At 37.8% G+C, this 13,029-nt stretch overlaps 1 protein-coding gene across 3 annotated transcripts in view; it reads left to right on the forward strand.

The window, feature by feature from the left end:
• arl5a (ADP-ribosylation factor-like 5A) overlaps positions 1–11,688 on the forward strand; it is a 51,644-nt gene extending 39,956 nt beyond the window's left edge. For all 3 annotated transcript variants that reach the window (XM_069934918.1, XM_069934920.1, XM_069934921.1), the window contains exons 4-6: positions 3,825–3,908; positions 8,850–9,001; positions 10,117–11,688. In XM_069934918.1, the coding sequence (XP_069791019.1) occupies positions 3,825–3,908; positions 8,850–9,001; positions 10,117–10,165 (285 nt within the window). In that variant the 3' untranslated portion in view covers positions 10,166–11,688. The remainder of the gene's footprint in view (positions 1–3,824; positions 3,909–8,849; positions 9,002–10,116) is intronic.
• The last annotated feature ends 1,341 nt before the right edge of the window (positions 11,689–13,029 follow it).

A 13,029-nucleotide genomic window follows, 5' to 3' on the forward strand; every position in this document is an offset into this window, starting at 1 on the left:
TCCCGAAAAGCTAATGAATCTCTTCCAATGTTTCAATCTAGCTACTTGGGGTGGTGGCATGGTTAGCAAAGTGGTTAGTGCAATGCTCTTACAGTCCCAACATCTGGGACCAGGGTTCGAATACTGTGCTGTCTGTAAGGAGTTTGTACGTTCTCCCTGTGTCTACTTGGGTTTTCCCCAGGTGTTCCTGTTTCCTCCCACTGTTCAAATATGTACAGGTTTGTAGGTCAAGCAAGTGTATTTGGGCAGTATGGGCTCATGGGCCAAAAGGGCCTGTTACCGTGCTGTATGTCTAAATCTAAACTGCAACACTTCATTCCCTCATCAAGAGAGTGAACAGTTACAGTGGTGGATTGGAACATTGAGGTTACAGTCACATCAGCTGCAAACTCATTAAGTGGCAAAATAGAGCAGAGGAAGAAAGGGTCTATTCCTGCTACTAAGCCATGTGTTTATATTTTCCCATAAAGGGAAACAGCCTCAAGATTTACTGTACAATCTACCATTAAATGCATCTCAAATAGCAAATTTTATTTCTAAAGCCTCGTTAACATAGAAATTGTGGTAGTCAGTTTTCTATGCTCATGCTTATCAAGTCATTTTGCATTTCTGTTCATTTATGTGTTGCATTAATGCCAACTAGTGCTAACAACAAACTGGCATCAACTTATGGTTCTCTGTACCATTCTACCATTGTAATTTCCCTCATTCTATGTTTTGTTTCACCTTGTCCTTTCTTGTTTAACTTCCTTTGCTCATTTCTGTATTTGCCTTTTTGTGTCAATCTAAATAGTAGTCTGGGTAGAAACATGAAGCCATTTATCTAGAATTCTGCCCCCAATAACTCTCAATCTCACAGTAATTTAATATCATTAACTTTATAGTATTTTTTTCGTTGCCTGTTAGCATTTGTAGTGAGCTTCTCAATCAAGCCTATAGAGTCCACCAATAATGTTTGGAATAAAGAGAAAGTCTTATCCTTTATTTGCCCCAGTGCTTTACGGTTTTAAATTTGTAATCAAACAATTGATTAAAGTCCACTTTAATCACTCGTGAATAAAAGGGTATTTATGTTCATTTGGGTTTGACTATGTAGAAATTACTACACTTTTTATACATAGTCCCCTCATTTCAAGGCTCCATAATATTTGGAACATAGCATTGGTAAGTATATTTAAGTCGTCATGTTTAGTACTTTGTTGCATATCCCTTGGATGCAATGACTAGGTGGAGTCTATGCTTCATAGACATTACTAGCTTCTGAAAATCTTTTCTGGCGATGCTCTGCCGAGACCCTACTGCAGCCATTTTTAGCTCCTGCTTTTTTCAGGGGCTTGTCCCTTCGGCATATGGAAGGCATGCTCAGATGGATTTAGATTGGGTGATTGACCTGGCCTTTCAAGAATTTTCCAGTTTTTAGCTTTGGAAAAACTTCTTTATTGCTTTAATAGTAGGCTTTATTTGTCTCTAAGAAAAAACAAGACCACATTTCCCCATAAGACCAAACAACATAAGAACAGAAGCACTAGGTCCCAAGAGGCTGCCGTGAGTCACTGCTGTGCTGCCATCTCGGCCCTTAGCCGCTCTTATATATCCGTAGGACAGATTACAAAATTAAACTCTCTCGCTTACACACATATCTCCAATTACACACAACTGCTTAAAATGTATATTAAAAAAAACTGAGTGCCACAATACATTGAATTTTCAGAGGTTGGGCCCATGGTTACAGAAGAGACAGGTTGAAATATGTCCTTGGGTATTAAAATGTCCACTAGAGGCAGTTCACCCAATCTGAAGAGGCCACTGCAGGTTACTACCGTGCTGCCATCAAGGCCGGTAGAAGCCTGCAGTATGTTTGGGATCATTGTCTTGCTGTTGGATAAAGCGCCGTCCAATGAGTTTCGAGGTATTTACTTGAACTTGGGCAGATGTTTCTGTACACTTCAGAATTCATTTGCTACTGCCATCAGAAATTGCATCATCAATGAAGATAAGAGCGCCAGTACCTTTGGCAGCCATAAATGCCCAGGCCATAACACCCCCACCACTATGTTTCACAGATGAGGCTGTATGCTTTAGATCTTGGCCAGTTCCTTTATGCCTCTGCATGTTGCTCTTGCCATCACTCTGATACAAGTTCATCTTGATCTCATCTGTCCACAAGACCTTTTTCCAGAATTCTGCAGGCCCTTTTAAATATTTCTTGCCCAACTGTAATGTGGCCAACCTGATTGTGTGGCTAACTAGTAGTTTGCATCTTGCAGTGTAGCCTCTCTATTTAAGTTAAGAAGTATTCTGCGGACAGTAGTCATTGGCACATCCAAACTTGCCAGCTGAAGTGTGTTTCTGATCTGTCGGACAGACGTTTGGGATTTTTCTTCATTATGCTGAAAATTCTTCTGTCATCAGCAGTGGAGATGCTCCCTTTGCGATTACTGAGCTCACCAGCATGCTCTTTCTTCTTAATGCTGTTCCAAACAGTTGATTTTGGTCATCCTCAAACTCACCTGGTCCATCTCCGATGTCACTCTCCCTTTTCTGGATCTCTCTGTCTCCATCTCAGGAGACAGACTCTCCACTGACATTTATTACAAACCCTCTAACTCCCACAATCACCTGGACTACTCGTCCTCACACCCTTTCTCCTGCAAGGACTCCATCCCCTTCTCTCAATTTCTCTGTCTCCACTGCAACTGCTCTCAAGATGAGATCTTCCAGTCCAGAGCCTCTGTAAGGTCTGCCTTCTTCCACAAAAGTGGCCTCCCCTCCACCATTATTAACTCGGCCCTCACATGCATCTCCTCCATTCCCTGGTCATCTGCCGTAGCCCCCCGCCCCTAGAAACAATAAGCACAGAATCCCCCTCATCCTCACCTACCACCCCATCAGCCTCCGCCTCCAACACATTATCCGCCAGAATTTCCAGTACTTACTATAGGACCCCACCACCAGACACATTTTTCCTTCTCCCCATTCAGCTTTCTGTAGGGATCGCTCCCTCCATGACTTCCTTGTACACTCTTCCCTCCTTGCCCATCGCCCCCCTCCCCCCAGCACCTACCACTGTGGTCGTAGAAGGTGTTATATCTGAACCCACACCTACTTCCTCACCACAGTCCGAGCTCCCAAACAGACTTTTCAGGTGAAGCACACTTCAATTGCACCTCCAAAGAACTGCATGTGGTACACCCTCTGGCCTTCTCTACATTGGAGAGACCAATCGCAGATTAGGAGATTGCTTCGCCCAGCATCATCTGGAACAAAAATGACCTCCCCGTAGCCAACTATTTTAATTCTGAGTCACTCTCTCAAGCTCGTATGTCTGTCCACACTCCCCCACCCTGATCACCCGCAGATTGGAGGAACAACACCTCATTTTTCATCTGGGCACCTTTCCAACCCTGGGCATGAACATTGAGATCACTGCATTCCACTAATCAGCTTGCCTCCCCCCCCCCACTTTAAATAAGTTATTCCAGTTCCTACTTCCTTTCTCTTTCCACCTAGCCTAGACTCCTCCCCCCCCCCCCACTTTCTGCAGTCCTCTCCACCCTCACCGCCCCCTCCCCCTCCCCCTTTTGTTTAGACATCTCTCATGTTCCCCCACACCTTGATGAACAGCTCAAGCCTGAAGCATTGGTGATGGATGTATCTTTATCTTTGCTACATAAAGGTGCACTGTTTGACCTGCTGAGTTTCTCCAGCATTTGTGTGTTTCTTTTACTCAGGAAATTCTGTCAGTAGCTGGATCTTACTAATTGTGTAACTAGGTGTAATTGTACTCTATAGCAAAATCAATTTTATATCTTAATGCTTTTCAGTTTGTGATCGTGGTCGTCGACAGTATGGACAGGGAGAGGATAGCTATAACGAGAGATGAACTCTACAAAATGTTGGCGCATGAGGTAAGCATTTTTTACTTTAATCCATGGTAGGATTTCCTTTTCTATCACAGTTAATTTTGCTGGCATTCATTTCCAACAACTCAAACAACATGCAAACACATTTCCCCTCTTCTTTCAACATTTTACAGGGATTGATACCTCAGATGTAACAAATACCCTTTTGCCTCCTCTCTCCTTACTGTCCACGACCCTGACATTTTTCAGCATGAAGCAGCAATGTTCTATTTTCAATTTAATATACTGTATTAAATGATTATGATGTGGGGAAACATAGAACATTGCAGCACAGTACAGTCCTGTTGGCTCACAATGTTTAACACATCCATTCAATATGTTAGTGATCCCTGATCACTTTAAATTTCTGTTTCACTCCTCACCTAAATCTTTCACGCTGGTTCTTACTCAGGACAGCATATACTTGAAGAACATTACTTTCAATGGGTTCTTTAACCTCTCCCATTTTTCACCCTTTTACAGAATTTTGTTTCTTTTCTTTCCTGCCTCATTCTTTTACATTTTAATCTTGTAGCTTGGTTACAATCTTACTATCCACATTTCTGATAAAAGAGCATGTATTTAACACATGATGTCTTGTTCTGTCTACACAGATGCTGCATAGCCTGCTATGCTTTTCTAATATTTTTGTTTTTATTTTCATATTTCCAGTATGTATTATTTTGCAATTATAACAGCACCACTTTTGGTTTTAAATGATTACAGTAGAATCCCCATTATCCAGCACCTATGGGGATCGCAGATGCCGGATTTCCAAATTTTCTGGTTGACTGAACCTCACTCTTCCAATACCTAACTTTTTATACTGCATTAAGAATACACCATTTGGTGAATAAAATTAGAATGAACCAATCTATATCTTACATTCACAATTTTAGTCATACTGTCCTCACATATCAACATCCAATCATCTGGGGAAATAAATATTTCCAAATCTTTTTTCCATTTCACTCTAGTTTTATCAACACCTGGCTTGGGCATTTTAGCCTGCAATAGGTATACATATCCAATATAAAACCTTTCTTACCACCATCTCAAATTTAGATCTTCTAGGGTGCCTCAGAATACATCCAAAATTATCTAACAATAAAGCTTTAACTTGATGATAAGAGTACTCGAAGATATTTAATATTTCTCTCTCATTCTTTGAAAATAAATAAAATAATCCACTTCATAACAATCTTCTACCAGCTTAATTCCTTTTTGATCCCATAACTTCAAAAGTTGATTATTAACCATAAAAGGAAAAAAGCTTATTTTGAAACAAAGGTTTTAGTCGAAATTTTACCTTGTTATTAGTCCATAACTCAATCAAATGTTTCATCACTGGTAAATTTTAACTACTGGGAATTCCATCGGTAAATAAATTGATCCATCCTCTTTTCTCCAATCTGGGATAATTCAATATTAGCCCATACCTGGGGGCTATCCACTTGAAACATCCTATTAATAAATTTTAACTGAGCCAGTTCATAATAGTTTTGAAAATCAGGAAGCTGTAGACCTCCTAATGCATATTTCCAAGTTAACTGCTGTAATGAAACTCTCGTCATTTTATCTTTCCACAAAAGTTTTCTCACCAAAGTATTCAAATCTTTAAAAAAATTATGAGGTATCTTACATGAAACAGATTGGAACAAATATTGAATTTAGGGAAAGATATTTATTTTAATACAATTTACTCATCCTATCAACATTATATTTACATTATATTTAAATCACATTAATTCTAGTCAATAAAGGTAAATAATTCAATGCAAATAAATGATTATAATTACTATCAATAATAATACCCAAATACTTAATACGATCAGACCATTTAAATTTCACAACCTTTCTACATGATGAATAATCCATATCCGCTCTAGGCATAATTTCACTCTTCTCCCAATTTACTTTCTAACCAGATAACACTCCATACTGTTCCAAACATTTATGTAAAATCTCCAAAGATTGCAAAGGATGTGTTAAATATATCAAAATATCGCCCACAAACAATTTGATCGTGTATTCATCAGAATCCACCTTAATAGCTTTAATACCACTATCCTGCCTAATCATCTGCACCAAAGGCTCAATAACGAATGCAAACAAAGCTGGTGACAAAGGGCAGCCTGGTCTGGTCGATCTAGATTAATGTAAAAGGTAAAGATATCTGTCACCACTCTCGCAGTGGGATTTTTATACAAAGCCTTCACCACTCTCGCAGTGGGATTTTTATACAAAGCCTTAATCCCACCAGTAAAAAGAGGCCCAAAATTAAATACTTGACTCTGGAGAAATTAAAGAAATTTAAAATGTCACTTCAGATCTGTGTTTTACATCTCACAAAGAAGTGGGAACTTTTTTTTTTACATTTGGTTTGGATATGTGAGACGGTTAAGCCTTTTTGGAATAAAATCAAAGAATTTTTGGAAGTTATGTTTAAATTTAAAATTCCATTTGACCCTATGATATTTTTATTGGGTCCTATTAAAGCATTGAGTTTGGAGTTGAAATGGGTTTTATAAGGCAGGATTTAGCAATAGCTAGTAATTGTCTTGCAGTTACATGGAAAAATTACACTAAATTGAATATTCAATAATGGCATGTGGAGATGAGATCATGTATTCCTGTAGAGAAAATAACATATAATCTACAAAATAATTATCCTTTCTTTATTAAAACTTGGAGCCCGTACATAGAATGGATGCGATTAAATTATTAAACTTTCTTTCCTATGCATTGGTGGTGCGGTCCCAATCCATGACACATAACTGAATGTATTAGTTGTTCTCTTTTTTTGGGGGGTAGTTTAGAGGGGGAGTTGGGTGGGGTGGGAAGGATAGGGATGGGGTGGGGTGCTTTATGGTATAAAATATGTATTGGATTGTATTTTGAATGGATGACTTATTGATGATAAATAAATAAATTTTTCATAAAAAATACACCATTTAAAAAAAGGAAAAGTACAAAATGTAAAGTAATTTGAAAAAAAATCAGTATTTTAGTCTTAAATTATGTAAAGTTCACTTTCATCAGGCAATTTCCATAATTTACGAATCCCAGTTGCTTGCACTTTAACAGCGTTGCGCTGACCGCTTCGCTAACTGTGCTGACATCATAACTTACCCCCTCCCCAAGTTTACAGATAAAGCTTTACTAATACAATAAAAAAATAAAGATTCTTACTAGGTAGGCATAGAGAGACACTTTGGGAGAGTTGCCCCAGTGGTAAACACCATCAACTGGCTCTTCATCCCGGGCAGCACCATTTTATTTCAATGCAAGTTTATTGAAACTTTATATGAATTGCTGCTGCAGGCGGATCACGATCCGAGTACTCCGATGTTTGCTTCCATATTCATCATGGGGTTGTGTGCTACTTCAGAGAACATATACTTCTATAGTTTAAAATTTTTATTTTATTTTTTATTTATTTAAAATGTTTTCACTTTAATCGGGTAATTCCCATAATTTACAAAATTTAAATTTAAACACTGAACAAACTTGCTACTTGAACATTAGGCATCCTCTAACACCTTCCTCGCGCTGACAACCCAGCTTACCTCCATGAAAGTGTCCCAGTCAGGCCCTCTACTACTCAGCTGACCTCCACATAAGTGGTGACAGCAAAAAGAATATGCACAAATTGAGGGGCATTGTTAGTTCAGTAGTTTGGCAGGACAAACCTGCTCCTGTCCAACAAAGTTTCATCACTTCCCGCGGGTTCATCCACCCAGTCTTATTTATCATCTATTTATTTATTTATTTTTGCTAGTTGTCTGAGTTTCCGGTTGATTTAATTCTGAATAATGGGGATTCTACTGTATTATCCAAGTGGTCCTTGTGAAACATGCATCTGGATTTTAAAAAAAATCTAATGACACTTTGAACTTCAGATTTTTTTTCTGATACACATCTATGTCTCCAGTTTCATAAAGCATTCATGTTACTTGCATTTATTCCAAATATACATCCAGCAATTTTAATTCTCTAATACCTCAGTAAAATTGAGGCTTCTGGTTCCAGATCAATAGTCCATTAGCTGGGTTGCCAGTCCAGCATCTTAACCACTGGATAAACCTCATTATTAGTTCAGTTTTTTTTCCTCTAATGAGTAGAAAACTGCACGTTACTTCAGTTTTCTTCATGTGTTTATGGACATTCACATTGAAGTCCAACTTTTATTGCATAACTACCTTTGTTAGTCACTGAATTTTGAAGGATGCTTATGTCTATGGTGTTAAGGGTATGCATTAAGGCAAGTCATTCTGATATGTAATTTGAGATCCAAGATGATTTTGGTGTGATTTTATTGGTAATTATGCCATAATTTCCATTTGATAACTTTTCCAGGCATACAGATTGAGATCTTCATGAGCAATTAATTTGTAATGTAATGATTACATCTTGTTTTGAACAAAACTGAGAAATGTTAGCATTAGCTGTAAGTAGAACATTTACCATGTTAAGTTCTGTATTTGAACTTGATATTATTACAGGCTTTGAAGATAATTTTGGAGAGATTATACAGGGAATTTTGCCCCTTCTATTTGTTGTTGAAATGATTTTTTGTCTGATCCTACTATATACATTATGTTGAGAGAATGACCTCACCCATCTTGAATTTTTTTAACCTTTATCCTTAATTTTGATGTAAATTTGGCTTTTGCACATTGAACAAAAGTTTTTGTTTGATAAATGTCAAAATATTATGGTTTCAAATTTAATGAAATTATACTCTTATGCTTGGAGTTTGATGTTAGCACTATTCCTGCAAAATTGCTTTTTGTATGACCAATCCCAGTCCCAAACTATAAGCAAAATTATTTGACAATCCATTGCATTTGTGCATAACCATTTATTACAAACTTTTAAAATCCATCTGCACCAAGTATTCCATTTTCTCAAAGGAATGACAGTTTCTTCTACTCTGCAATTCAGGATCTAAAGCGAGCAGGACTTTTGATCTTTGCCAACAAACAAGATATTAAAGAATGCATGACAGTGGCGGAAATATCTCAATACCTTAAGTTGACCTCAATTAAAGATCACCAATGGCATATCCAAGCATGTTGTGCTCTGACAGGCGAGGGGTAAGTGTTTAGAATTTTAGTTTCTAATGCCTTTGGTTAGGAAAACGAATAGGGCAGTCTTAGCTTATTTCCTTTAATGACTTGTGACTATTCTTAAGTAATTTTTTTTCTTTTTGACTTGATGACAATAGTTATTCTATCACAACTCACTTTTCTGACAGTAAACCAACCACTCTTCTTGCTATCTACAAGTTTGCGGAAGACACCACAGTTGTCGGCAGAATCATAAACGGCAATGAGGAAGCGTCCAGGAGGGAGGGAGATCAGCTCGTTGAATGGTGTAACTAGAACAACCTTGTGCTTAATGTCAGCAAAACCAAGGAGGTGATTGTGGACTTCAGAAGGAAGTCAGGGGAACATAACCCAGTCCTCATCGAGGGTTTAGTTGTGTAGAGGGTCAAGAAATTCAAATTCCTGGGTGTCAACATCTCTGAGGATCTGTCCTGGAGCCTTCACTTTGATGCAATCACCAAGAAGGCTCACCAGCAGCTGTACATTTGTGAGGTGTCTGAGGTGGTTTGGTATGTCACCGAAGACTCTCGTAAACTTCTACGGGTGTACTCTGGAAAGCATTCTGGCTGGTTGCATCACTGTCTGTAATGGAAGTGCCAACTCTCAGGAAAAGAATAAACTCTAGAGGGTTGTTGACTCAGCCTGTGGCATTACAGGCACCAGACTAGCTTCTCTCCTCAAAGACCCTCACTACCCAGGCAATGACCTCTTCACTCTGCTACCATTGGGGGAAAAAGATACAGGAGCCTAAAGACAAGCACTCAGTGGCACTAGAACAGCTTCTTCCCTGCTGCCATCAGATAATCAATGAACCAAAGATACTGCCTTACGTTTTGTGCACTATTATTGTTTTTATTATTTTATTTTTTATAGTAATGCTGCAAGATGGTTATAATATGAATGTTTACACTATGACGCTACTGCCAATCACTGAATTTCATGACTTGTCCATGACAATAAATCCTGACTGAATTGAACATATATAGATTAGAAATGTTTTCAGAATGTTTTGTTGACTTTGGCAACCCTTTGAGTTATTGGTGTGAATTTCTCAGTGCAGAATTGAACATGATATGCAGTAATTGTTCTATCTTCTTTCACAGATTATGTCAAGGATTAGAATGGATGACATCACGACTGAAGGTCAGATGACCCCCACAGATCAGGATGCATGGACCATTAAAATCTGAACTGTATAACTCTTCCAGCAGTAACAGCTCCATGCTTGCTGGATTTATTGGTATTTATTTTTCAGACTGAATAAAGTTTACTACTTTCGCACTTGCTACAAGAACATGTTTGGAAAGACTTTCATTAAGGATCAAGATTGAGTTGAAGACTGACTTCGGTTGATCATTTGTAGCTTTCCTTTTTAAGACGGCTGTGATTAATTGACTTTTTTTCTTTGGAACCAGCACATTTTGCTCAGGGTAGAGTTTTATAGTATTTGGTAAGTATTTGGAGAGGGAGAGAAGTGATTTGTATTCCATCATTATCAACTTAATTGCTCACTTACTTTTTTAAAAAATAAAATAAGCTATAACATCAATGGAACAGTGTTACAATATTTCCCGCTGAAAACACCCTGTTCTGACTGAGCTACCAATTACTGACTATAATCTGGTTACAATTTGTATTGCTGAACTCTGAGAAAACTCAAATATTATAGTCATTTTCTTTTGGCTTTAGAATGAATGGCCAGCTGTATGTTTTATATAACATCATATAATCTGTAAAAACTTGCCTTTGAGTACAAGTTGCATGCACAGGACCGCTACTAAAATTCTCTAAGAATATAATCAACATTCTCCTCATCAGCAGGTAGAAAAAAAATTGTCATGAATCATTCTGGGTTTTCCCACTTCAACACAAATTCTTTCTGAGGTAAAATGGAAACGTGAATTGGAAAGATGTCATTTAAGTTTTTCTTTATTGTAAATATTAACAGTTTAGCACAATAAGACTGGTTGATTCAACAGCAGCTGAAAAACACTGCCGCATTTCTGATCTCATTCTGGTGTACTATTCAAAAAAACGGTTATGCTTTTAGGTTTTGGAATAAAAATTATTCCTTTTAATCTGGGGGTTTTAAATTATTTTGCAAGTTTAGGCTAGGTGAAAAATGTCATCAAACAATGAAGTTACTTAGAGTATTATGCTTATGTTTTCAACAATACATTATTTGAACTTTCACAAATGATTAAAGACTGTCACTTGGGTCCTAATTGTAATTAACTGCAGCACAGTTATTTAAGATTTGTCAAATCAGACTGACATGTAACAACCAGTGTGAAATAAGGATTAAGGTTCACTCCCTTAGAGACTGGGTCTTATGAGTAATGTGATCCTGTGTGAAGGCAAACTTCATGTTTATGAATTAATTCATAAGTCCATCACTTGAACTGATTTATAATACCAACTGATGTATTTTTAGATAAGTGGGGCCAAAGTGAAGAGAAATTCCAAACCACTCAACCCAAGAATGTTAATCTTTTTGAGAGCACTGGGATGCATTAATATTGAGTGAAAGAGATTGTATTTAACTCGATGGGGGAAATGTCATTTTTAATGTGTAAAATTGTGTATAACGGGGTCCTCAGTCAAACAAGCACACAAATTATGTATATTGTGACTTTGTTTGAAACCAATCTGAGTAAACTTGGATTTCACCCTCATGTGGCAATTTATTTTTTGACGAGAAAGAAGCATTGAAATGAATTTAAGTTAAAACAGTGGATCTCAACCTCCCTCCCCCCGCACTCAGTCACATACCACCTTAAGTATTCTTTGACATAGGTGCTCTGTGGAGAGTAAGGAATTACATAAGGTGGTATGTGGGGGGGGGGGAGGGGGTGGGGGGGAAGGTTGAGATCCACTGTTTAAAAACAACTTGCAGGTGCAGGAAATCTGAAACAAAGTCAGAAAATGTTGGAAATGCTCAGCAGTTCAGACATTATTAGAGGAAAGAGAAACACAGTTAACATTTCACTCCATTGGTCTGAAATATTAACAATGATCCTCTTTCCAAAATTGCTACCTGACCCACTCAGTGTTTCCAGCATTTTCTGGTTTTGACTCAAGTGAATATATTTGTTTAGCATGTTTTGATATTATTGAAGTAATTTAATTTTAAGCTAATCACTACAGTACTTCCTTATCCATGTGGAAATGCAGCATTCATTTTTCTTTTGGTCATTAAGGCAAACAGATGTTTGCACAGCATATCAGGTGGGTTAGCTACATTCAAATTTCTAAGTTTTACACCCATGTGTGAAGCAGAAAGTTTATTTGCAATTGGGTGCCAGAATTCTTTTTGTTTTTAATGCTCTGTGGGTTTAACCCTTCATTTATACTCCAGACTGGGTCCATGGGTAACTACAGTATGAACACCAGTACGAACCAGCTGGTGGTTGGATGTAAAATCAATTCCAGAAAACCGGGACATGGAGTCCAAATGGTTAATACAGATGATGAAAGAAGAATGTCGATTGAAAGGTTTGGATTTCAATTGCATTTAAAGATTGCTGCTATTGACTGTTTTTTTAAATTTATATATGGGATTTTTTTTTCCTCAGAGGTTTGATGGTTTTTGTTGATATCTCATTTTGGACTGGCTGCATGATCGACAGCAAATCAAAAGCCAAAAGTTGAACCAACAACATCCCTGCTTAACTTCTAAACCTCAACCACAAGAGAGAACTTTTGGAGGATGAACTCTGCATTATCATTGCTGAAGCACAAAAAAAATTATACCTTGAGCTCAAAATCGACAAGGCAAAAATCTACCAAACTTTCTGCACTGTGTGCTAATATCTTGGCAAACATGTATCTGTGAAGGCCATCTCAATGTCAGAAGACATCAGTGATGATGGCACAACTTTTGGTTGGCCGAACAAAAGGGTGTTTGGAGATCAAGGCCTGAATCCTGGTGCAGAACTTGTGATCTAGCAGGCAGCAGTCAGTGCTACCCTCCTATATACCTGTGAGATTTGAACAGTAGGCACTTTAAGACTAGA

Source organism: Narcine bancroftii, chromosome 4 (genome assembly GCF_036971445.1).
Source record: "Narcine bancroftii isolate sNarBan1 chromosome 4, sNarBan1.hap1, whole genome shotgun sequence".
In the NCBI taxonomy this organism is placed as follows: domain Eukaryota; kingdom Metazoa; phylum Chordata; class Chondrichthyes; order Torpediniformes; family Narcinidae; genus Narcine; species Narcine bancroftii.